Consider the following 25,851-nt stretch of genomic DNA (forward strand, 5'->3'; position numbering starts at 1 on the left):
CAGCCAGGTTTCTCCGCGCTCACTAATTTATTTCCAGGAAGGTGTGTGGAAGACATGAGCCGTGTATAATATTTTTTTTAACATTTCCATCGCAGTATTGACCATCATCCTTGGTTGTGTATCGTGTAACACAAATAACGATATTAAAAGCATCAAACAAGCCAGCCTCAGCTTCCTACCTGGGGTGTGGGCAAGGGACAGGTGGGCTGGGAAGGGGAAAAAACTGATCCTTTGAATGCACATTTCACTCTACTTCCATTTGTGGGTTCCCAGGCCAAGCCTGCCACTGACCTTCTGTATGACCCTGGGTGAGTCACTTGACCCTTTGGAACCTCCGTATCTCTTCATCAAATTGAGAAGCTTAGCCTAGAAGATCTCTTGGAAATTGGGCTCTTTTGAGAGGCTTGAGGGAGGACGTGGCTGGGAGTAGGGAGAGAATTGGACCTCCTCACCTCCCCAGGGATGGGACTAAGCCAGGTGATATCATAATGGGCAGTGCCCATCCTAAAGGAGGAAACAGGGTGGGGTAGGAGCAGAAAGTCTGTGCGGGAGAGAAGTTGAGAGATCCTCCACAGGAGGGTCACAGCAACTAGGGGCACCTGCCAGGCTGGCGGTGTGGGCTCTCTGGGAGAGGGGGTGGTCACTGATGTTTTGCAGGAGACCTTGGTAGGTAGAGCCTACCACAGCACTCCCTACACCACTATGTTCCTCTCCTCCCGTAAGACCAAGACTCCCATCAGCACCTACAGTGACTCCTACAGGGCTCCAACCTCTATCAAGGAGGTCTATAAGGACCCACCTCTATGTGCCTGGGAAGCCAACAAGTTTGTGACCCCGGTAAGTGGAGGCGGAGGTTGGGAGCGGTGGCGGTAGGGGCAAGCTAGAGTGTATGACCATGCATATCTGGATGACTGGCAGTGTGTGGTTGTCATTATGTGTTTGTAATTATTTTACATTTGTGGTGTGTGTGTGTGTGTGTGTGTGTGTTATTCACTTGCCTAAGTGTGGAATTTATGATATATAAAATAGTACAAGATCCTGCCTTCATGGTACCCTACTACTACACTGGGGTAGGAGGTAGGGAGAGTTATACAATAAGAAATAAGCAGGAGTTTTCTAAATTATCTAAAATGCTATAAAGGAAATAAATAAGATAATGGAAATGGAAAGTAACCAGGGAGAGCTACTTAAATAGAAAGGCCATAGAAGACCTAGATGAGAGAGAACTAGCTATGTGAAGAGCTGAAAGAATAAGGTTCCAGGCAGAGTGATCCGAAAGTGCAAAGGTCCTGAGGCTGCCTGATATGCCAGAAAATATCCAATAGGCATGTTTTTATGTATGTTTATCACAGTCTCCTTGTATCTGTGTCTGTACTTGGGAAGACAGATGGCCACGTGGGTCTGTGCACCTTATATGAAATGGAGAGGAGACCTGTGAGTCTAACTGGACTGCCTAAGGAAAATAATCTGTGTATACCATCCAACAAACTTCTGGATATCTACATGTGCCAGGCACAATGCGGATACAACAATGAAAGGCCAGGCCCTGCCTTTGAGGAACTCTCAGCAAACAAGTGAACAAAATAGGGTTGCCCCATGTAGAACATGCACCAACAAAGGCATGGACCAGTACAATATCGGGAAAGAAGAGAGCATTCCCTGGACTTGAAGAGCAGGTCTACTAAGAAATCCAGCAGGAGGAGGCTTTCAGCAGAAGAGTCATGAGAAAGGGAACCCTGGGGGCAGTGACCCACTGGGAACTGGGAACTGCAGGAGCTGGGGAAAGGCTAGCCTTGTGGTTAGAGAAGAGCCTGCAGACCACGAAGAGCCTCAGGCTATGTTGAGAAAGAGGACAGAATCGAGTTTTTTAATTTGGGAGTGCCATGATTGGATTGTAAGTTAGGCCACTCTGGCCACAGTGGCAAGAGATTGATGGGGCTGGGGCTGAGGGCAGGAAGCCCAGTGAGATGATAAAAGAGAAGGGAGGAGGGTGTGGGTGGGAGATAAGGAAAACTATGGCAGTGAAAAAAGGAATTTGTTGAATAAGAGAATTTTTTAAATAATTTTTATAATTACAAAATAAATATATGCTCAATGCAGAAAATGGGGATAAGTCAGAGAAGAACAAAAGAAAAAGGCCTATAATCTCACTATCCAAAATAAGCACTGTTAATTTACCGTTGTATACCCTTTTAGGAAGCAAATATTTTTTATGATGTAATTTTCATGACTATAGTATTGTATGAATGTACCAAAATATATTTAAGGAATGTTATATTATTGGAAATTTAGATTATTTATAAAAATTTGCTAGTATAAACATTCTTGTACATATATATCTTTGTATACATCAACTATCCCTTAGAATAAATTCCTAGACATGCAAGTTTTCAGAGAAAGGAAATGCATATTTTAAAAACTTTTGATATACCCTTCAAATTGCTATAATAAGGTTTATAATAACTTACATGCCAACCAGCAAAATATGAGAGTGCCTGCCTGCTTTTTCACAGTCAATAGGAACAAATTTTAAGAAGTAGATCAGATTTTGGTCACCATCTGGATATAAAGAAGGGAGAGATGAAGATGACTCCTGAGTTTTGGGCTCTGGCAACTGAGATTTGGAATTGCAGATTACAGAGATTTGGAGTTCATTTTGGGACAAAAAATATTCAAGGACTTCTAGAAAAAGATGGCTGGTGGGTAGTTGGATGTACTTAGCTGAAGCGAAGGGAAGAATTTTGGGCTACAGATTTTACATTTTTTAAATTAATTAAAATTTTTAATGATGACATTGGTTAACGAACTCTGGTAAGTTTCAGCTGTACATTTTGACAGTAAGATATATATATATATCTTACTTTAATATATATATATATTTACATTGTGTGTTCATCTCTCATAGTTCGATTTCTTTCTGTCACCACATATATGACCAGTTTTATCCCATCTACCTTGCCCCTCCCCCCAGATATAGATTTTTAAATCAGCAACATATAGATGGTAGCTGAAGTCATAGGAGTGAATAAGATAGCCAAGGAAGAGTAAAAAAAATTGCCAATGACAGAACTTTGGAGAATATTAATATTTAAAGGGGTAGGTAAAAGAAGAAGAGCCATAAAAGGAGACAGAATGATAAGCGGAAAGTCAAAGAAAAACCAACAAAGACAGCACTGTTAGACAAAGATCAGCATCAAATGCTGTCAACACAGAAAGGAATCTCTTGGATGTAGTAACCCTTAGTAACCTGGTCAGACAGCTTCAGTGAGCAGAGTGGAGTGAAAGCCAGATAGCAATGAGATTAAGAATGAAGGAAAGGCTTCTCCTTTTGGCAATAAGGTGGTCTAGAAACTCTGAAGGGCCCTCCTGCTTCAAATCAACTAGGTCCTACATAAAAATTCATTTTTATTTTGTTTTGGATTCTCATGGAAGTGAGTGGTAAGTATATTTAGAAGACAGGTTTGCCCTAAAGACAAATGCCAATATTAGCACTATAAGTAAAAATTAAGCCTTAAGCTAGCTGAAAGATGGAGAAACTAAACCTGTAAATTTCAAACTGAACCAGAAAGTTGAGTGATATCTGGCTCCATGATCCCCAACACACACACACACACACACACACACAATGAATATATACCTTCTATAGTGAAAAATATCCTCAGTGTAGGCTTCCAAGTATCCTTCAGAGTAAGGTCAATCAAATCTGAGCTTACAATAGGTGATGTAAGAAAACAAGCCACAATATGACAGCAGAAAGAACAAACAACAGACTTAAACCTCTAAGGACTTCAGATATTGGAATTAACAGTTAAAGCATACAAAATAATTATTATGAATTTTTAAAAATAAAATGTAAAATCATCAAAATGACCAAACAACAAGAGGTTATATTTTTAAAATACCAGAAAAATGTAAAAAAGCAATAGGATTTTAGAAATGAAAACTATATGTGTTAAAACCAAATACTCATATTGGGATATTGGATGGGTTAAAGAGCAGATTAGACACAGCTTAAGAGTGTCAGTGAAATGAAAGATAGAACAGAAGAAATTTCCCAGAATATAGCACAGAGAGACAAAAAGAGAAAATATGAAACATTAAGCAATATAAGGAGAAGATCCCCCACACATCTACTTGGAGTCCCAGGAGGAAAGAGCAGAAAGGAGAACAGACATCATCTGAAGATAAAAAGGCTCTGAATTTTTCAGAACTAATGAAAGAAATGAATCCACAGCTACAGAATAAATAGAAGGAATTCCACACTTCGGTACTTCACAGTCACACTGCATAACGCCAGCTTAAGAGATGACATTAACAATAGGCAGAAAAAAGTTTTTTTTCAAAGTGTCTTCCTTTCAAGAACAAAAGAAAAAGAAAGATAAAGACATTTACAGACAAACAAAAACTAAAATGTTTACTACCATCAGACTTATAATAAAGAAACTTCTAAAGGCTATACTTGGGGAGAAAGGTAAATGATCACAAAAGGAAGGTCTGCGATACAAGAAGGAATGGTGAGCTACAAAATTGGCAAACATGAGATAAATTTAAGCAAATGTCTACAAAAAAATTATAATAATTTTTAATTTGTAAAATTTAAAGAAAAACAAAATAATGGAAAAGAATATAATGTGAGTTGTATATTGGAAAACAGTATCATGTAAGATGCAAGAATAGGAAAGGAATATAAAAATTGTCATTCACAGATGATACAATTGTGTATATAGAATCTATAAATTATCAAAACAAGAGAACTTAGAAGGAAGCCTGGATGAATATAAGGTAAAAAGCCAATCACATTTCTTTAATTCAATGACAAATATTTAGAAAGCATAATTTAAAAATATATACGTACATATTCTAGCAACAAGAAATAAAGGTAAGTGTAATAAATCTAATGTGTTCAAAATTATGAAAATATAAAACTTTGAATACTTAAAAAATAAATAAATAGAGAGGTATAACGTGCTTGTGGTTAGGAAGGGTCACTAAAATAAAGATTTAATGGAATTCTGATTGAAATCTCAAGATTTCTTGAAGAATTTGACAAGCTGTTTATAAAAGAATTTCTAGAGAAGAGCAGAGGCTCTAGAAATAGCTAAAACACACCTGAAGAAGAAGGAGACTTGCCCAACCAGATATTAATGTTCATTAGCAAGCCATAGAAATGCATGAAGCGTAGTATTACTGTAGGGATAGACAAATTGATTAATGGACTAAAATAGATAAGAAATGGAGCCACATATGCATGGAAATAATATACAACAGAGATGATTTGAAAGTAAAGCTATGGGAAAAGTTATATCAGGCTTGGGATGGCATTACAAACCTGTGGAGAAGATAGACTACTCAATGGGCCAATTGGTAATCCATAAGGGTAAAAATAAAATTGATCCCTAACTCCAAAAGCAATATCTGACAAAGACTTAAATAAGGAAAGCAAAACTGTATAGCTTTTAAAAGAAAATATAGAACATTATCTGAGTGTAGATGGATTTCTTAAATCGCAAAAGCACATGAGATTAATAAATTCAATTATGTTAAAATTAAAAACTCCTATTCATCAAAAGACACCATAGAGAATATGAAGATACAAGCCACAAACCAAGAGAAGATATTTGCAACATATAACGGCAAAGGATTAGTATATAGAATATATAAAGAACTACGATTCCCTGGGTTAAAATTGAACACATGTATTTTGACTCCTTCCTGAAACCCTCTAAAACTACGGGAAGTGGATATTTAAGACAAACTCACAAGAATAGTGAGAATGAAGAGACAATGGCAACAAAATTTCAGAAGCTGGAAAGTATGATAAATACACAAGATATAATTCAACTTAAAACTTCAGAATTTTCACAAAGCTCAGGAGTTAGCAATACTAGGCTTTTCTGGAACTGAAGATGGAACCAACGCCAAAATAAGGATGATTCTAAATCTATTTAAGGAGCAGTTAAGCCCATTAATCCCCTCTTCTATTCCACACCACAGGGTGACCCCCTACCCCATCTCTGCCCCATCAAAAGTTGGAAGGCTTACATTTTGATGAGGATCTGGGGATACTAGGCCCAGGTGAGGGCAGGGCACCATATTGAAAACAGGTGAAACTCCATATACGAAATGCTAAAACTCCCAGCAGCCCTCTTCTCCTCTAGGTTCTTAGAACACTGGCAACTAGATCACAACCTTCAGGCCAAAGATTGAAAGTCTCTTCTGAAGGATCTGATCACTCCAAGAGGAAAGACCTACGTATACTGACAGAGTTTGCAAAAAATTGTCTAGCCAAACAGCCTAAAATGATGCTCATGATTGACAAGCCTACCTGCAGCTCAAAGCTTCTAATAAGCTTTTTTTTTTATGTTCAAATGTGATGGGTTTATTTTATTTTACTCTGATGCAAAACCAAAGATTCCACTACTGCACAGAGACCAATATATTAAACAATCATAAAAAAGTGGTGTGGAACATGCAGGACGTGATGTACAAACTGGAGGATTGTGTCATTTCTTTTTTAACATGACACTACATTGTCTCTGAGGAACACATTTAAAATAATACTGTGGAACCGAAATGTTGCACAAACAACAATTTCCAGGCATGCCTTTAAGCACCTCCCTTAGGGTGGACTTGCAATCTCTAAACTTCAGTGTGGGGAGAATTACAAATCTTTGGAAGAAAAAAAAGTTCACGCTTTTGAAATTTCAGAGAAGTTTAAGGCCAAAACATAGTGGGTTCATTTCTCTTCAGCTCCAGGAACAAATGTGATGCTTTATTTAAAATCACATTAAGCTTCTGGTTAGAATCCCAACCCAACCTGTGACTTCCTGCATTGAAGTTCTTTCCATCGACTAAAGCTGATAGGGTCAATTTGACTTCTGGTTGAAGGGTTCAAGTATAACTAAGTCCAATCAGGCTGGCTTTATTTACTTTAGCCACCTATAGTAATTGTGAGGATTAAGCAAGATAATACACGTAAAGCCCTTAGCACAGTACAGATAAAGAAGTTCTACAATCCAGCTTGTATTTAGCAGCAATGCCAATACAGGTATTGTTACTACCAGCTGTCCAAGCAAGGTTTATTGATGTTTCAATCTCCTCATTAACCTTCTGGTAGATAGACCCTCCAAATTCAGTGTCATTATTCACATGAGTGTGTAGCTGGAAGTCTGCAGCCTTATAAACCAGGGTGAAATTATTCTGTGACAGTTTGGATTGTGCCAAAAGTCATCTGATAGCCAACAAGCCAACCTTCAAAGGCTAACACAGCCCAGCTTATAGATGATTGGTCCAGAAATCATCAACGTTACTGTCAAGGCTGAAATAATCCCATTTATAGGAAGCCTTCAATTTCCCACTCTTCTCTCCTGTGTTCAGTACAAAAATGGTATCAAGAGTCAGGTTCAATCCTTCAACCAACTTATTCTCCAAAGGGATTTCTGTTCCAAGAGTATTGTCTGTGTTCCATTTTAGGATGAAGGTAAGTCCATAGTTATAGACCTTATATTTGGTATCTAGGTTGCCTGAAACTTTCCCTGTATCAGTGTAAGCATAACTAGAAGTAGAAAATTCCACTCCACTACATGACTTGGTTCTCAGATCTATTCGGACCATGCCAAACCCATGTTCTTTGTTGAAGACATCCTGGAAGCCTTTTCTAGGTCACAGTAAGTCAATGTATTACACATATTTCCACCCAGAAAGCCATTCTCCTCTCCACCAGGGCAATGCTCTCCAATAAGCTTTTTCAGTCTACTATGCATAAACATGAACAGACAATCAAAGATTATAGACATCTGAGGAAAGCTTCTAACAGAAAAATTGATGATCTCTATGAGTTCTTCTAAATGACTGTCTTTGTATCTCTATGTGTTTTTGTATGTCTGAGGGTATATGTATAAACATACATCTGTATGAATGTCTATGAGTGCATTGGTATAGATCTATGTGTATGTCCAGATGTGTGTATGTGTGTGTGTGTGAGTGTGTGTGTGTGTGTGTGTAAGTTTCAGGGGAGTGCCAAGTCATGGGGCCCCTCCACTCATGTGGAATATGACTATGCCCACAGAATAAAACCTCAGCTGGGCACAGAGAATCCAAGAAGCCCTTTGGCAGAGGAGTTTTCAGGGTGGTGGGGGCACTAAGAAAAGCAAGGTTTCATCCCTGGCCAAGAGACCCCTCCACTCTTTGGATCATAAGGGGGAAATGTGAGTGGCATTGTCACCATCCCAACATCTTGCTGCCCACTATGAGGAAGTCCTTTATGGCGTCTGACTATGTTGGGTGTCTTACCCCTGCGGCCCAACTGCCTATTCATACCAGCTGCCTACAGAGATCTATGGCCCATAACTAGGCACTTTACCCTCACCTGAAGACAAGGGGTCCCCAAAGGGAGGCCTTGATCTGGCATTTCACAGATATAGCCCAACAAGGGGTAATGGGCTAAGATGAGGTGAACCCCAAGAAGCAGAGGAGCCCAGGGCCTGAACTAAGGTCAGGGTAGGATGAAGACTAGGGCAAAGTGTCAGGGCCAAGGGTAATAATGGTATCAAGATCAAAGCCACAGCAGAATCAGAGTCAGATCAGAGAAGGGGAATTAGATTTTAAAGTAGGGGGACCTCCAGTCCCATTTTTTTATCTCCTTCAAGGTGTCAGATTCCCAGAAAGCACTCCCTGTCTGAAACACCTGTTCCCAGGGCAGCCAGCCTTTCTGAGGCTCCAGATTATACAAGGGTCCTGTTGCTCTGTTGAGGGTGACCCAGATCCTGCTCCCATGCATATACAGTCTGGAAGAAAATGGACAGGAGCTCCCAACTCCACCCTTAAAGAGCTCCCAGTCAATAAAAATAATAGAAATGAAAACATCAGAAAATCACTCTGACTGAAGGCAAATATCTGGCTCTAAGCCCTAGCCCTGTATGGAAAGAAAAGAGGAAAGGGTAATTCAAACAAAAGAACTATGCAGAGGGTGCCAAAGCTGGAATGAGGATCCCTCTGGCATAGGGAGGGGGTTTGGGTGACCCACTTGGGCCGACCTTCCCAACAGGAGCTGGATCTAGGTCCAATAGGACCCTAAGGCTAGAGTCTCTATGCAACTGGCCATTTCCTCCCCTTTCCCTTTGCCCAGGGCCTGGCTCAGAGCATGCGGCGTCATGTGGATTCTGAAGCCCTGCAGAAGATGGTCAAGTGTGCTGTGCAGGACTATACTTATAAGGGATCCATACCAGGCCACCCCTACTTGCCTGAGAAATACTGGCTCTCTGAAGAGGAAGGTAGGGCCTCACCTCTCACATAGCTCTGACCTGATTCAATGACCCCAATGACCCTCAACCTGAACCTAACTTGTATTCTGACCTCCATGCTGATCATATATGTCTTATTTCCACCCATAACCTGGGCTTCTCTAAACACACCCAATCCAGTTTGACTTCCACTCACCTGACCTGACCCTGACCTGGAGGAGATGCAGGCCCTACCCTTTAGGAGCTCCTTGTCTGTGCTAAAGAACTGAAAGAGGCATGGGTCTTATCCCTAGAGAGATGATGAAAGTATTGACCTCCTCCAAACAAACCCTTCCAAGTATATTCCAAGTGCCATCTCCTCCCATCTTCTTAGTGACCATTTCATCACATCCTCTACCTCCCCTGCATCCCTCTGCCCAACCACCTGAAAGACTTTTCTAATCTCTTCCTGCCTAAAAATTATCTCCTGCTCCTCCCCTTCACAGCCAAAATTTTTAGAAGCATAGCCTATTCTCACTGTCTCTACTTCCTTACTCCTTCATTCCTTCTTACACCTCATGAGAAATTATCTTTCTTATTTTATTAGGTGTTTATGATCTGTCTCTCTGTACATTCCAAAAGAGCAATCTTGTCTTATTCACATCTGTGCCCCCTCCACCTAGAACAGTACCAGGCTTCATAAGTATTTGTTGAATGAATGGATGATAAATTTTCATTTCTTTGAAACTGGGGGTCTATATCTCCCACACTCAAGTATTAAAACTGCTCTTGTGTGGTTCTAGCTCCTGCATCCACAACTCTTCAATCTTTATCTTACAAGACCTACTCTATGCATTTCACACTCTGATCACTCTCTGTGTCTTTCTTCTCAGCATCTCCGAAACCTCAATTTCCTGGGTCTCTTGTCCACCCACTCTGGAAATGTGGGGTTCCCCAGGGTGCTAATCTGAGGCCTCTTCTTTCCTTACTCTTCTCCTGCGACTATTTTATCTAACCCATGTCTTTAATTACTGACAACTCCAAGTCTTTATTTCTAGCCTTGACCTCTCACCAGAATTCCACTCTCCATCTGACTATGGTCGTCTTCACCTGAATGTCTCAAACACCTCAAACTCAGTATGTCCAACCCACCAACCGAGAACTCTAAATCCCAACCCTCTGCCTCATTTTCTAAGGCTCCTAGCCCTCCTTTCCTGATGTCTCTCACATGTGGTCTTCCAGACTGTTAGGGGAGTGGACCATTCGAGGGCCTTGTTGAACAGACTTAGATGACTGGGTGGGTGGGGTTTGGAGTATTTTAAGCAGTGAAGTGTCTTGGTCAGATTTTCATTTGTGAAAAAGTGCCAACAGCTTCTAAGTGGAGATTGGATTGTGAGATTTCAAAGATGAGGCAGGGAGACCAGCAAGGTAATAATAATAATAGTTTTCTAAATTTCTAAGTTCTTAGTGTTTATTCATTAAATCTCACAACAACCCTAAGTAGTAGTAGAACTATTACCCATTTTAAAATTAAAGAAACTGAGACACAGTGAAATTAACTCAGTCAAGGTCACACACAGCTAATATTTGAAGCCAAGCAGTCTGTCTGCAGAGTCTATTCTATTTGTCACAACATTATATTGTCACATGGTTAAGGCACTGCAGAGATACAGGGGTGAGATCATGGGGGACTGAAAGAGGAGGTAGATTCAAGTGATTTTAAGGAGGCACAATAAGCAAACTTTGGAGCCTGGATGTGTACAATAAGAGAGAAGAGGGAATTATGTCCCATTTCCAGGTTGGCTGATTCAGAGAGGGTGGTGCCAGGATGAAAAGTGATCAGCTCAAAGGATTCAGACCCCACTCAGGAGCAAGCTTTAGGTGGGAAATGGGCTGCATTTCAGTGTCTAAGACAAGTGTGGGGCTAGGCTGGGCTTTGACTGGCCTGAGGGAGAATCTAGTTTTGTGCTAGAGATCAGAGGAGAAACATTTAGGGAGACCCAGATCCAGGAGTGGAGTAAGGAATAATACCGTCTTTTATCCTCACCCCTATCATCAAACAGACAAATGCAACCCTAACTATTTGTGCAGTGACCGGTATAACACATGGAGGATGGGACCTTGCAACTGTACCGGCTGTAACAAATATACCACATGCCTTCCCCGACTGCCTAAGGTATCTACTGTGCTCAGCACAGATGGGATCTGGGACACACACATACCCCTTCACCTCCCAAACCATAGTGACTGATATTTCACCATTAGTTCCTTGTCCTTTTTCCATCAACAATGCTCCAAGGCTCTTTCCCATCTGTGAAACTAAGGTTTGTATTTTCTAGGAGACAAAGGAGCTCAGGAGTAGAGCTGTACCGGGCCCCTGGGTCCCAATCTGTGGGGACTGGGTCCTCTGGATCCCAATCTCTGGCTGGGTTCTATGGGGGACATGGCTAGTGTATACTCCTTGAGGCGCTGCCTTCCTGAAGCTGGCCACCTGGCTCCTTCCCATATGTCAGGCCAAGGAGTCAGTGACAGGCTGAGTCTACCTGACTCCCCTCCTTTGTGATGTAAGCAAGGACAAAAGGAGGGAGAATAAGGGCACCCAGGTAAATGTAGGAGAGTCTTCCGAAGAGGGAAGAAGGAGTCCTGCGGAAAAGAGAATGTGAATGGATCTTAGGCCAGAGCAGGGGTTAGCTGTAGGCTGGTGGTTGACCTCAGGTTGACTGAACCCTTTTGAATCAACTTCAAGAATCAGAACTTTTCACAAGTTCCCTAGGTAATTCTGATGGGCAGGCAATATTGAAAACCCTATTAGAGAGAAACCCATACATAGCTTGACAGAGTAAGCTAGAAAAAAAGGGGGTAAAATTAAAGGCAAACGCTGAGGCTGAGTTATCAGAGACCCAGGTCCCCACCCAATTCACCTACAGTTTCACTCCCTCCTCCCCCCATGTAGGCGGAGTAAACGCGTTGCCCGGCGACAACCCCAAACACTCAGAGCCTAGGAGGGGGAACATTTGGTGGGCGGGATAAGGTGCGGCCTGGGACTGATCTGGGTGTTCTGGGAGGAACCCCTGAAAGGAGCTTGAGGTAGCGTGTGTGCCACTTCCAGGAGGCCGGGATGGAGACAGTAGTTCGAGGAATGCACTTGGAGTACCCTCCTAAGCCAGAGCGACTCAATGCCTATGGTAACGGATGGTGGGGCGGTGGAGGGGAACCGGTAGCGGGAGGCCAGGAGGAGAGTGGGATGGGAACCTGGGGGACGAGATGGAGCCCGAGGGCCTTGCAGAGGGTGTAACCGTGTCTCTATCTGTCTCTGTGTTTGTCTCCATCTCTCCCTGTCTTTGACCCTGTCTCTTCCCATTCTTGTGACTCTCTGTCTGGATCTCCCGGGCTGGGGACCTGCCGGCTCAGAGCGCGAAGTGGTAGTGAACATGCTGAACTCGCTGTCAAGGAACCAGCCGCTGCCACAGATCACGCCCCGATGCCGGTGCATGGACCCGCTGCTGGGCCGCCTGCCCTTCCAGGGTTATGAAAGCACTTGCTCAGGACGCCACTACTGTCTGCGTGGGATGGACTACTGCATCACTGGGGCACCCTGTACAGAACGCCACCTGCGGCCTTTGTGCTCCGTGCAGCCGACTGTAAGGTTCGCAGGGCCCCGCCCTGCTCAGCCCTGCCCCGCCCCTAAACAAGCCCGGTTCCCAGAGTCCAGCCCTACCTCGGCTGCACAACCTCCAACCATCGCCAAGTCTAACCTTGATCTGCCTCTATGCCAGACCCCAAACTTACTCCAGCCCTCTTACTGGGCCCTGTCCTGTCCCACCGTCTTGGGCCAAATAACTGAAGACCCTCCGGAAGTGGGCTCTAGATCAGCCTAACTCCTGTATCTGTTCTGGAGGCCCCACCGGAGGGTTTTGTTGAGGAAGAAACCCTATACATCAGTCGCATCCTCTTCCCACGCCCGCCGGCCCCGCCCCCCTACCTCGACAGCAGGCCCTGGAGATGCAGGTTCTAACCTTCATAGGACAGCCTGTTATCAGAAAAGTGTTCTCTATTCCTGGACCTTGGGTCACCGTCAGTCACGGGCAGGGTCATTGCTGAGTGCTAAGTGAACAAGGAACTAGTGAATGCATTGCCAGAGGGCCCCTGGCCTCTTCGAAGCCCCTCACCACCTCCAGAGGTAGCCAGCCTCACGAAGGTTACTGCTGAGAAAACCAAGGTTCAAGCACTCAGCCACAGCCCAGATTGTAGCGCAGCCTTCTCCCTGCACCCGGCGGCAGACAAGGCGGGCTGAGCCTGGGAAAACGTCAATGTCCACATCAGTCTAGAGAGCTGTGCAGGGCTGTGTTTAGGAACCCTGTCCCTAAATCCATGTTGACCTCCCCCCATCCCGTCCCTCCCCAGACAGAGAGAGCCTGATTCCTTGAGCAAGACTAGGTCTTATCCCTTACAAGGTCACGGGGGAGCAAGAAAGTGTTTGAGCCTCAGAAACGTCACCTTATCGATGGTGTGGAGTAATTGCCGTCCTATGGCGAAGATCTGGGGGCTCCTAGGTCTTCAACGGCTGGGGCCCGACTCTCCCCAGAGTCCAGCGTGCTCCACGGCCCAGCCTGGGCAGCAGAAATGAGGCCTAAAGGGGAGGGGAACTTCCAGGTGTCTTCCCAAAGCTGATGCTTCAGTGGGGTCTTGAAGGGCCAGGAGGCGGGAGGGCAGGATCTCCGAGCCGTAAGACAGACACCTGAAGCGCTGCTCAGAGTCCTGGTCTGGACTGCGGGGTAGGGAGAAATCAAAAGGCCCGACCTCTCCCTGCCCACCGCTTCCTCCTCCAGGAGTGTATCGCCTTACGAGCACCGGCCAGGAATGCAATGTGCTGTTATAACTTCCCCGCCAGCATACTACCCATATCCAAACCTTAGGTAAGTCTAAGGCAAAATCACATGCACACTGAAGGTTGTTCCTATGGCGCGGCGGAGGACCCAAGAAATAGGGGTGGGAACCGTCTGCTGCGAGGCACCAATTGAAAAAGTGCCACCAGGGGGCGCTAGAGCCATGGGAAGTCAAAACTGGCAAGGAAATAGAGGACCCCATGAGGGTGTGGAGGCTGGCATTGAGAAGTTACAGGTTGGCAGTGGGGCTTAGAGTCAGGAGATCAGAGCGTTAGGTTCAGGGCCTGAGTAGGGGGTAGGAAGTCAATGTTAAGAAGCGAATATTGGGAATCATAAATTTAACGGTAGAATCTGAGGTCAGGAGGTCAGTGTTGGAGCCTAATGTCAATATCAGAGGCCAAATATTGGGATAAGGTTAGCTTAGAGATTGGATCAGCCAGATGAGGTCCAAAAGAGCTGGCCCATCTCTCCCCACAGATGGGACACAAGTCACTTCAAGAAGACTGGTGGGCCCCAGAGAAACAACTATGTCATCCACCCTGAGTTTGTGTCGGAGAGTTTCCCTGACTACCACTGCTGGTAGAACCAGGGATAGCTACGTAAGGAGGCTGAGCAATAAATAAACTTTTCACCCCATAGACTGCCTCCTGTGTCCTCACCCAGCAAGATCTGGCAGTGAGGAACCAGTCACTCAGGCTTCTGCCAAGTCCCCTCAACTGAGATGTAGTTTCTCAAATTCAAACTGCCCTGAGCCCTCCCCACCTCTGTCATCTCGGTATTTCCCTTGGGTGGTCCTGAGTGTCCTCCTGAAACATAACAGTAGCCCTATATCTACCTGGTGTCGTCCTCCTCTCAAATCCAGATGGGTCTACCTAGTCATGCAAGGAGGGTCCTCCAGTTAACATTTCCCCAGTGTCCCTCAAACTTAGATGCCCTTCACCCCAGCATTTCAGCAGACCCAGAATTCTCCATTCTGCAGTCAGAGACCTATCCTTATATCCAAAGGTCTTGGTATCAGTTCCCAGAGTCTCCATCACTGCCCCCCAAAAAGGCTACGTTCAGCCCTTGGCTGCCTTCTCCCACCCAAGTCCAAGGGGTCCAAAAGATAATTTTGGGGAATTTAGTGACTAAGAAATTACAAAACAAAGCCGTTTCTATGTCCTTTAGAGAGCAAGGGGTGAGGTGTTCTGGAATCTCTGGGATCTTCAGTATTTCTGCACCCACTTCCCCGGGGGGCAGAGGTATGGCAGGGCACACCCACCTGCTCTCAGCACGGCATTTCCAAGGGTTGTTACTGGGGGAGGGGGGCGCTGCAAAATAACCCAGCTGAAGCTAGTCTTCTCAGTCCCTGACCTTCGACACTGCTGGCATGATCCAATGGGAACCGACAGCTTGGGCCTCCCTGGTAGTGAAACCAAGACCCCTCCGTGGGGTCCTTGATTGTATGTTCCCTATATTGAGCCGCTAAGATCCTCCCGGAATTCATCTACCCTTTTTCCATATGGGAAACTTTTTTCCATATAGGAAAGTTAGTGAGAGCATTATACGGAGACGGCCTCCACCTGCCTAGATCTGGAGAGGAAGGACTCTCAAGGGCTAGCTCTGCCCCTTTACCCTGCTTCTCCCTCCTTCTCATACAAAATTTACTCTGGAGGCGCAAGAATCCCCAACTGCTGCTGCTTCCTCCAGAACTACATTTTCCATCAGGCCTAGAGCAGAGCCCCGCCCACAGGGGGGGCAAGCAATGGCCCGGCGGAGGCGGGCTCGAAGGTGCAGGCAGAGCCAGGAGGTATCCGGCTTGCGGATGGCCTGAGATAACCGGGAGCTGGGTACCAAGCAGTAGGAAGAAGGTGGGGCGAAGAGGCGAGCCCTCAGGTCCGCGTGACGATGCGGGAAGAGGCAGAGGCGGGGCTCCCAGTTCCCAAGGCGAGACCAAAAGACCAGGGCGTGGCCCAGCAGCCAGAGGGCGGGGCCTGGAGAAGGCCTCAGCTGTCCCCAACTAGCCAGCTCTCCGCGCCGCGCAGTGGCAGCTCAACTCCGGCTAGCGTGGAGATCTGCAGGACCCTCCCTTCAACCCCACTTCTGGGGTCACTGCTGTGAGTGATCCCAGGGAGAGGACCTCGGGGGTTTTGAGGGAGCACACTTTCTTAACTTTCGCTCATATCGCTGGGTGGGATGAGCCTGGACACCTGGGTTGCCGCGATCTCCAATGGGAGACAGGCCCCTTGACCTCAGTCTGTCCTTTTGGACTTTGTAGCTGTTGGGCGGGGCACTTGGGGTGGGTGTGGAGTATTCCAGGCTGTAGGCGCAGTCACTCGATTCCCCAGGATCCCGCTGCTGAGCAGGGCAGGTAGATGGGTCGGATCGAGTTGCCGTTGACATTTCTACATATTCCCCTGGGAACTGTGCTCGACAAACGACTCAGCTTGGAATGGCCTCCCCTCAGCTGGGCCAGGCCAGGCCCTCTCCTCATACCCTACTAGAGGCTGACAGCCAAGATTAAGGTTGAATGTCAAGTGAGGGTAGGCTTGACTAGGGCAGACCCCACCTGCCTGCATTAGCCCGTGGTTGGTTGGATGGCAGAGGCAGCAGATTATAGAGGACTCTAGTGCTACCGGAACCACAGTTCTTTCCCCACAGCCCTGGCATCAGATGCTGTTAAAGTTGCCTATTCCCACCCTCAAGCCTTACTGCAAGCAGCTGCGCAGCCTTTGGTAAAACAGGCCTCACCACGCCCACTTGATGGAAGCCTGTCCCAGCCTCTTGACCACAAAGCTCCTTTCCTCTGCTGCATTCAGACAGCGTGTCAGACCATATCTCACATCTCCTAAAACTTATGCTGTTGAGAGTTAAGCTGGGATTTTGGATTCAGGCAATCTTGCTACTTGGGTATCTTCAAACCATTTCCTTTTTCTGTTTGTGCCGCTGTTTCCTCACATGTACTCTGGGTACTGTGACTGTGCCTCCTGTTTGGCATTATTGTTAGGGTAGATGCTCTTGTGGCATTTGAAAGACCAACACAGGGCCTGCAAGAAGTGGGTAGCCGGGCCTGTAGGCTCCTGTCCTTCATTAAAGAATCTTAGAATCCTAGAAAATTAAGATTCTCAGAACTTAAGTGTTGGTAAAGGCTTTGTGGTCAACTTGGTGGCCTCTCCATGCTTCCAAGGGTCTGGAAATGATCTGATTTAATATGAAAGTTTTGAGAATGAGGGGGTCCTATTCAGATATGGGTTTTTCCCCTTATTCCCTTAGTGCCCATAATGGGGCCTTGGTTGTTTTAAATGAATGAATATTAATGTATAGCAGGTCTGGCTTGGGCCACCTAAGGCTTTCTTTGGGTTCTGCTTAGCATGAGGGCATCAGCTAAAGGCTACTGCCTGCCTTTACCAGGAGAGCTTTCCTAACCTGAACCTACAGGAAGGGGAGTCATAGTTGGGTGGGGAGTTTTGAAAGCTAAGTTGTGTGGACTGAGAAGAAGGGAAATAAGAGGCTATTCCAGACCAGCTGGAACTTAGGGAATTAGGGGTGGGGGGGAGAGCACAGAGAAAGAGGCCCTGAGATAGCACCTTGGGGTTGGGGACATTGTCAAGAGCTGTATATTGACATCTGGGATAAAAATTTTGATCTCCACCTGGCATTCTCTTTTTTAAATAGTTTACTTGAGCAAAAATTGTTTTGAATTGGGCAGTGCCAAACTGAAAGTGGTTAGGAGCGCTTCCTGCAATTGGCATTCTTGATCGTCTCTTCATGGGAGAGGTGGGGGAGGTAAAGACTCCGCACAGTTCTGGCATCTCCTGGGAAGTCACAGGGGACTTAGAAACAGACACTGGCATCTGGGAGGAGACTAATTACTATTTGCCAGTCTCCCTCTCTCCTTCCTCCTAGCTGGAGTAGCCAGCTGGCTGGCAGTGTGTATGTCTGTGTATGTACCTAGCTAGGGCTATTTCTTTGTTGGACTCTGCCCTGAGGGCTGAAACAGGAAGGGTCAGTGGCCTTGAGCAACAGGTTGTGACACACACCTCACCCCAAGTCTATGTTTCCCTGCAGTCATATTTGGATGTTTTGCATACTGTATGTCAGAGTGTACGGGCATAGTGTGGTGGAGGGGTGGTGTCTGATCCCTGGAGAGCTGGTAGGCCCGGGAAAGACATTGGTCCAAAGTGGGTGTAGGTGAAATGTCCTAAAGCAGGTAGCTTGAAGAATTTAGGTTGGTGAGGAATGAGCTTGGTAGTCATTGGATAACCCTTGCAGGAAATAGAATCAGAAAGGCAGATGAGACTATGTCATGCCTTGAGCCTCAATTGCAAAGCTTACGCTTCTGAACTTCATCATAGGGGTCATGAGCAGCTCTCTAAACTAGGAAGAGAGGTGATCTGAAAAATGCTTTAGTAAGATCACTGTGGTTGCTATAAGCAGAAGGCATTGGAGAGGGGAAGCTGGGGGCAGGGAGGGCTATTGGGCAAGTGTTGCAATAATATAAGGGAGAAACTAGAGCATGGGCCACAGGATAGTAAATGAGTGGCAGAGCCAAAGCCAAGTGGTAGCTGGCCCACAGATGTGGTTCTGGGAGCAGAGCAGGAAGGTGGGCAGGGAAATGGACGTGGTGAACAATGGCCGAGAGCTGGGTGGAATTTGAGGGCAAAGACGGGGAGATCTGAGAAGCCACTATAGCCCCAAGCCAGGCTCCTGAACCCAATCCTAATACCTTTCTCCCTTCAAACTAGGTCCTAGGACTGATCTAATCTCTAGATTTAATCTGGTTTCTGACTTGAGATTAAATTCCATGCCTGAACTGTTCCTCCCTTTTCTCTCCTCTCCCCTTTTAGAGACAGAAAAACCAGCTTACTGCCCTATTAAAAGAGCTGACTGGATTATTCCCCCCTCTCCCACCATGGCCACATCTCTGGGAAACCAGGCAGTCTCCAGATCTCTCCCCATGTGTGATTGGGAAGGCCTGACTTTCTGTGATCTGGGCAACTCCCTGACCCTGTCTGGGTTTGTTTCTTTCCCATGAAAATAAGATTCATGCCATCTCTCCTCCCCATTCAGAGTCCTGACTAATTTTGGCAAGCATTAGAGCCCGAGAAAGGGTGGATAAGACACAGATTGTCCCAGTAAGTCTCACCTTTGCCACTTGTCATGCCTTTATGTCCCAGAATACACCTTCCCAAAGTATACATTTCTTCTTTCTTGCTGCAGCAAATGGAAATACTATGGAATGAGGTCAGTTCCACCTCTCTCTTCCCCTTCCAGACTCTGGCAGGTCAGGTTCAGATGGGCTTTGTCAGGAGGCCCCACTGCCCGCTCCTTCCTTAACTGAGGGCTGATGCCTGAAAACTCTCAGGAGAAGAACCAGGCCTACCCCCGCAGCCGCCGCCCTGGGAGCCACACAGGCCGTAAAAGCCCCAAGGCCCTCTCAGCCACAGCCATGTACGCCTTCCTGCCTGACAACTTCACACCTGTCAAGCCCAAGCCATCCAAAGAGCTGAAGCCGCTGCTGGGCTCCACGGTGCTAGGGCTGCTGCTAGTGTTGGCGGCAGTTGTGGCCTGGTGCTACTATAGCGCCTCTCTACGCAAGGCAGAACGTCTGCGGGCGGAGTTGCTGGACCTCAACCTTGGCGGCTTCTCCATCCGCAACCAGAAGGGGGAGCAGGTTTTCCGCCTGGCCTTCCGCTCTGGCGCGCTAGACCTCGACTCTTGTAGCCGCGACGGCGCCCTTCTGGGCTGCTCTCGCACAGCCGATGGCCGTCCGCTGCACTTCTTCATCCAGACTGTGCGGCCCAAGGACACAGTCATGTGCTACCGTGTGCGCTGGGAGGAGGCAGCACCGGGGCGCGCTGTGGAGCATGCCATGTTCCTGGGAGACGCAGCGGCGCACTGGTACGGTGGCGCTGAGATGAGGACCCAGCACTGGCCAATCCGCCTTGAAGGCCAGCAGGAGCCACAGCCTTTCGTCACCAGCGACGTCTACTCCTCTGACTCGGCATTCGGAGGCATCCTAGAGCGCTACTGGCTGTCCTCACGTGCGGCTGCCATCAAGGTCAATGACTCAGTACCCTTTCACCTGGGCTGGAACAGCACGGAGCGCTCACTGCGGCTGCAGGCGCGCTACCACGACACTCCCTATAAGCCACCAGCTGGCCGTGCTGCTGTGCCAGAGCTCAGCTACCGCGTGTGCGTTGGCTCAGATGTCACCTCCATACACAAGTACATGGTGCGGCGCTATTTCAACAAGCCATCGAGAGTGCCAGCTCCCGAGACCTTCCGAGACCCCATCTGGTCCACATGGGTGCTGTACGGGCGCGCGGTGGACCAGGAAAAGGTACAGCGTTTTGCCCAGCAGATTCGCCAGCACCGCTTCAACAGCAGCCACTTGGAAATCGACGACATGTATACACCTGCTTATGGTGACTTCGACTTCGATGAGGCCAAGTTCCCCAATGCTAGTGACATGTTCCGTCGCCTGCGTAACGCTGGATTTCAGGTCACTCTCTGGGTGCACCCATTTGTCAACTACAATTCATCATCCTTTGGCGAGGGTGTGGAGCGCGAGCTGTTCGTGCGTGAACCCACAGGCCGGCTGCCCGCGCTAGTGCGCTGGTGGAATGGTATTGGAGCAGTGCTCGACTTCACGCATCCCGAAGCCCGTGACTGGTTCCAGGGGCACCTGCGGAGGCTGCGCTCACGCTATGCAGTGGCCTCCTTCAAGTTCGATGCCGGTGAGGTCAGCTATTTGCCACGGGACTTCAGCACCTACAGGCCCCTGCCAGACCCCAGCATATGGAGCAGGCGCTACACCGAGATGGCGCTGCCCTTCTTCTCGCTGGCAGAGGTCCGTGTGGGCTACCAGTCACAGAACATCTCATGTTTCTTCCGCCTGGTGGACCGCGACTCGGTGTGGGGCTACGATCTGGGGCTGCGTTCGCTCATCCCTGCAGTGCTCACCGTCAGCATGCTGGGCTACCCGTTCATCCTGCCAGATATGGTAGGTGGCAACGTAGTGCCTGAGCGCATAGCAGGCGGCGGTGATGTGCCCGAACGCGAACTCTACGTGCGCTGGCTGGAGGTGGCCGCCTTCATGCCTGCTATGCAGTTCTCAATCCCGCCCTGGCAATACGACTCTGAAGTGGTGGCCATTGCGCACAAGTTCGCTGCACTGAGGGCCTCGCTAGTGGCACCGCTATTGCTTGAGCTGGCTGGGGAGGTCACTGACACTGGTGACCCCATCGTGCGCCCCCTCTGGTGGATCGCACCAGGCGATGAGACTGCGCACCGCATCGACTCTCAGTTCCTTATTGGGGACACACTGCTGGTGGCTCCGGTACTGGAGCCTGGCAAGCAAGAACGCGACGTCTACCTGCCCGCGGGCAAGTGGCGCAGCTATAAGGGTGAGCTTTTCGACAAGACGCCAGTTCTGCTCACCGATTACCCTGTCGACTTAGATGAGGTCGCCTACTTTATCTGGGCATCTTGAACCAGACCAGGACCCAGGAACCCCACAGCCCCAATCCCAGTCTTCATGCAGGCCTTTAACCCTGAATCATAGTCACATCGTGTATCCCCAGAAAGTGCTTACCTCTGTACCACCCAGTAAGTGAGTGCTGACATATATGTGCTCAACCCAGCTCCTGTAAGGCCAGGGGAGAGTCACTGAAGCAACCTCCCACTCCAAGGCACAATCCTAACAGCCCCCTTTCTCTCTACACTCACTCCAATCTGAAGAAACCTGGGAAGGAGAAGTGAGTGAGCTCAGAGGAAAAAAGTCAGTGCTCTTCTTGTTATATGTGGTTGATTTTTAAAAGCACAAAGAGAAACCTCACCTGCCATCCTGGCCTGAGTGGCCATTTTTGTCCTTCTGAAGTGGGGACTTGATCCCCTTTAAGGTCTCAAAATAGCCCCCTGCCACACTTAGAAAGGGCACATTCTTGGAGCTGGAAGCCAGGCCCTGAGTTCCCAGCACTGGCCTGAACTGTGACTAACTTGGTCCCACCCCAGCTGGCAAGGATGGATGGGGATACTTGGCCAACTGACAAGGAGGCAAGAGGTCCCATAAGATAGGAGAACTGGGTTCAGCACAAAGCCATCATCATTGTCCCCCATCTGTGAAGACTCCTAACACTGCACTAATTCTTCTGTATACTCACATGGGCTCAACCCTGGGGCAAGGCCACTGCCTGATGGGCAAAGACTTGCAAGGCCATGCAGGCTAAACTTGGTGCCTTAACTCAAGAACGTGTGTGTGTGTGTGTGTATGTGTGTGTGTGTGTGTGTGTGTGTGTGTGTGTGTGTGTGTCTTTGTGAAGGAGAGAGAGAAAGAGGCACCCTGTGTCCCTGGATCTACTGAATGAACATAGCACCCCTGGGGCTAGATAAGCTTGGAGGGAGGGGGCTGGGAACAAATTTGAGGCTTTGCTTGTTAAGTTGCCCTCCTCCCAAGTGATGTCTCCGGGATTCTGGTAGGAAATAAACAGCCCTTTCAAGATTCCTCTGCTGCCTCACTCCCTGCACACATGGCAGGGGTGTGGCCTAAAAAGGAGTAATGTTCTTATTCTTGTGGTGGTGTGCTTGAGCATCTGAACTACATGCACACATCCGCCATTTCTCTTTCTAAGAACAGTCTCAGCCAGAGTTTTTCCTGACTTTGCAGCTGAATCTGGGAAAGGTGTGGCTTGCCAGAGGGGACAGGTGGGAAACAGGGAAGGGCTTAGCTTCTCTCAACAGCTTAGACAACAGAACTCACAGCCTAAGGAATGCATCCCTTTGCCTACCCCTCCATCCTATTTTCTCAGTATGAAGAATGCCTAATGAAAGTTTAAGGACACTTCCAGACGCCCATCTCCAATGTTGATTCTACTACTCATCTACAAGCTGTGTGACCCTGAGCAAGCTGCTTAAACTTGCTGAGCCTCAGTTTCCTTATATGTAAAATGGTGATAATAATGCCTACCTACCTCCCAGATTGTTTTGGGAATTTTAAGCACAGATGTATGTAAAGTAAGTGCCTGGCACGAGTAGGTGCTCAATAAAAGGTAGCTATTATAATACTATTTCTTGTTTTCTTGCTTGAAAATGACAAGGATTTTTCCAGGCCCAAGCTCCCAGCGCAACTAGCTTCCTCTGGGCCTACATGTGACACACTCTTCCCAAACCTTTGTATATAGCACCCATTTGAGGTCTGAGTTGTGATCCAAAAAACACTGTGATCCAGGAAAAAGGCAAGAGAAGAGATATCTGAAGGTGGGATGTTGGGAGACAGGATTTCTCGGTCTCCATGAGATGGAGAGTAATGGAATTCGCTTCTCTCTTCTTTTTGTTAAGAGAATATACCAATCAGAACTCAACGATGAGCCTCCCTAGGCCCTGGTGCCCAAACATGTACTATGGAGTGATTGTAGAAGAAGGACACTCAGGCTGGGTCCTGGAAAGTTCCCTAAGAGGCTGGAGAGCATGACTCACACTTGAATGGCCCTCCAACTTTTTATGCAACTTAAAGCCAGTTTACCTAACCTCTCAAACCTTGGTTTCTTCATCTTTAAAATGGAATTTCTAGGATTCATTGAGACATGTCTATAAAGCACTTATGCAAAACGTGGCAAAGATTAAGTGCTCAATGAATGGTAACTCCTATTAACTGTTATTATAAACAAGGAACAAAGAAAAGCTCTGCCAAGAACATGTGTTGTCCAATATGATAGCCACAAGCCACGTGTGGCTTCTTAAATTTAATTTTTAAAATTATTAAAATTAAACAAAATTTAAAACCCAGTTCTTCTGGCATACTAACATGTCAAGTGTTCAAAAGACATGTGTGACTTGTGGCTAACAGTGCAGATTATGGAGCATTTCTACAGTTGCAGAAAGTACTATTGGAGAGCCCAGGACCAAGCAGTGTTTGCTGTCTGAAATAGAAGGGGGAGGGATAAAGTAATCTGTAAGGCCTAAGTAACCTGGCAGGGAGGTGGAGGAGCACCCTTTAGAAGGGCACTGAGGGCAGGCAGCAGTGTTTTACAGCCTAGATGGGGGAGGGGCACACCATGTCTACTGAGCATGTCTACTGTGTGGAGGCAGGGCCAAAGGGAGGAGTGCCCTGGCTGAATTCCAGCACATTGGTCCTTGGTTTGTGATCTGGTTTCTAGCCTTGCTTCTTCCATTGGCCTCATTATTCACAAAAGCACAGATGAACAATTTGAAGCACTAAGGGAGGAGGGCTTTGGCTTGAAGTCACACAGGCTATCAATAACCAACACTGACTGGAACTTGGTATCCTACATCCACATGCCTAGAATCTGCCACTCAGCATTCACCTACCTGTCAACAACATGGTCCATCCCTGGCCTATATACCTCTAAGGATAAGGAGCCAGTTGAAATGTGTGTCTAAAGCTGCCACCCAATGGTCCTGGTTCTAGACCAAGAATGTTTCCCCTTCCCCCACTGATGCCAAACAAATGAGGTTCAAGAAGTTGGGGTGGGAGTGAGGCTGGAATGGCAGAAACTGTGAGAAAGAGCTGTCTTAAAGACAGAAGAGGATGGAACTAGACTGGAAGCTACTTCTACCCCTATTCCCCGAGATGCCAGGAACTTTGGCCCTTTCCAGCCTTGTCCAACCTCCCATCCCTGCTAATACCTCTTATGCATTCAAAATTTATTTCTCTCTCTCTGCATATTTGGATTGGGGTGGAGGCTGCCCCTCCTTCATGAAGATTTTAGCAGCTTTGTCATGGCTGGAATTCCTCATTGGTCTCCCCTTTTCCCCTGGGCTGGTTATTGGTGGTGGGGGAGCTGATATAAAGGAATGGAACTCCCTTCTCTAGGATAATGGGGAGAGACTGAGTGGTCACTGCAGAAAATCTAGGACTAGGGCCTAATGCCCTCATTCTGTGACTGTGTGCACCCTGAGGGTCTGTCTGCCTCAGTTTCCCTTCCAATACCATATGAATCAGCTGAGCCCTGGCAAAGCCCTTTCTCTAAGGCCGAGATGTGAATTTTCTGGATAGGTATTTGCCCTTGTTCCCCCAAATCTGGGTAAAGTGTCTCTCACCCTGGCTGGCTCCAGAGTAAGTCTAATTCTGATAGTTACCCTCACTGAGATTTCTTGTCCCTTGTCCTCTCCTCAAGTCCAAAACCAATCTTGACTTCTCCATCCCTTGGCCACTACCCTATGTCACACCTTATCACTTCGAGCCTGGACATCTGCAGTGTCCTCCTAACTCTTTCTACTCTTGGACCCTTCAATCCAATCCAGTTAGCAGCCAAGGAATTCTTTCCGAAATTCAATTACGTCACTTATGAAAAAAATCCAGCTCTGGTGTTCAAGGCCTCTAAGACCTGAATCCTCACTTTTCTGTTTCTGTTTTGCTCTCACACATGTACATATGAACATATTTTGAAAAGCATTTGAAGAAATACTACCTTCCATTCTGGGAATAGCTGCACAGCCCATCGCTGTGAGGGGTGGCCTGCCTGGACTCTGCCTTGAAGAAATCCACTGTGGCAATTGAGTGATTTCCTTTCTTGCCATTGTCTGACTCAGTGGGAGTTCTGCTGACGGACACCCTCCCCTCTCTGGCATACTCCAGCTCCCAAAGAACAACCTGGTTTTTATCTTAAGGCTATTTACTTCATTATGCCTAAGGATCTTTCCAGCAGCTTGAGCAGAGGGAAGAGTGCTTTTTTTAAAAAAAATGTACTTCATCATTTAATGGAATATAGGGGAAAACAGAGGCTGAATTCTTCTTTTTTTTA

General features: G+C 46.9%; 2 protein-coding genes and 1 pseudogene across 3 annotated transcripts; 2 read left to right on the forward strand and 1 right to left on the reverse strand.

Moving 5' to 3' along the window:
* The first annotated feature begins 267 nt into the window (after positions 1-267).
* SPMIP6 (sperm microtubule inner protein 6) lies at positions 268-19,438 on the forward strand. 2 transcript variants are annotated; one of them, XM_039875538.1, is made up of 8 exons: positions 268-837; positions 9,128-9,272; positions 11,285-11,397; positions 12,331-12,406; positions 12,633-12,867; positions 14,051-14,137; positions 14,585-15,957; positions 19,307-19,438. In XM_039875538.1, the coding sequence occupies exons 1-7, from the start codon at positions 703-705 to the stop codon at positions 14,688-14,690; spliced, it is 897 nt and encodes a 298-aa protein (XP_039731472.1). In that variant the 5' UTR covers positions 268-702; the 3' UTR covers positions 14,691-15,957; positions 19,307-19,438. The 2 variants fall into 2 exon arrangements, with proteins under 2 accessions (XP_039731472.1, XP_039731471.1); XM_039875537.1 differs by lacking the exons at positions 268-837; positions 9,128-9,272; positions 11,285-11,397; positions 19,307-19,438 and having other exon boundaries at positions 12,233-12,406; positions 12,633-12,862; positions 14,585-14,742.
* LOC120612855 (voltage-dependent anion-selective channel protein 3-like) lies at positions 2,553-7,707 on the reverse strand (annotated as a pseudogene).
* On the forward strand, positions 15,982-23,154 carry MYORG (myogenesis regulating glycosidase). Its single transcript, XM_039875528.1, has 2 exons — positions 15,982-16,203; positions 19,361-23,154. The coding sequence occupies exon 2, from the start codon at positions 19,434-19,436 to the stop codon at positions 21,579-21,581; it is 2,148 nt and encodes a 715-aa protein (XP_039731462.1). The 5' UTR covers positions 15,982-16,203; positions 19,361-19,433; the 3' UTR covers positions 21,582-23,154.
* Positions 23,155-25,851: the final 2,697 nt, after the last annotated feature.

Source organism: Pteropus medius, unplaced genomic scaffold, assembly GCF_902729225.1.
Source record: "Pteropus medius unplaced genomic scaffold, Ma_sr-lr_union100, whole genome shotgun sequence".
NCBI classification, from domain to species: Eukaryota; Metazoa; Chordata; class Mammalia; order Chiroptera; family Pteropodidae; genus Pteropus; species Pteropus medius.

What these genes read in the sequence shown, in the direction of transcription:
- SPMIP6 (XM_039875538.1), top strand. Translation starts at nt 703, where the DNA reads ATGTTCCTCTCCTCCCGTAAGACCAAGACTCCCATCAGCACCTACAGT. An exon ending in CCAACAAGTTTGTGACCCCG is followed by an intron (nt 838 to 9,127) that starts GTAAGTGGAGGC and finishes CCCTTTGCCCAG; the next exon opens with GGCCTGGCTCAGAGCATGCG. An exon ending in TCCGTGCAGCCGACTGTAAG is followed by an intron (nt 12,868 to 14,050) that starts GTTCGCAGGGCC and finishes TTCCTCCTCCAG; the next exon opens with GAGTGTATCGCCTTACGAGC.
- MYORG (XM_039875528.1), top strand. Translation starts at nt 19,434, where the DNA reads ATGCCTGAAAACTCTCAGGAGAAGAACCAGGCCTACCCCCGCAGCCGC.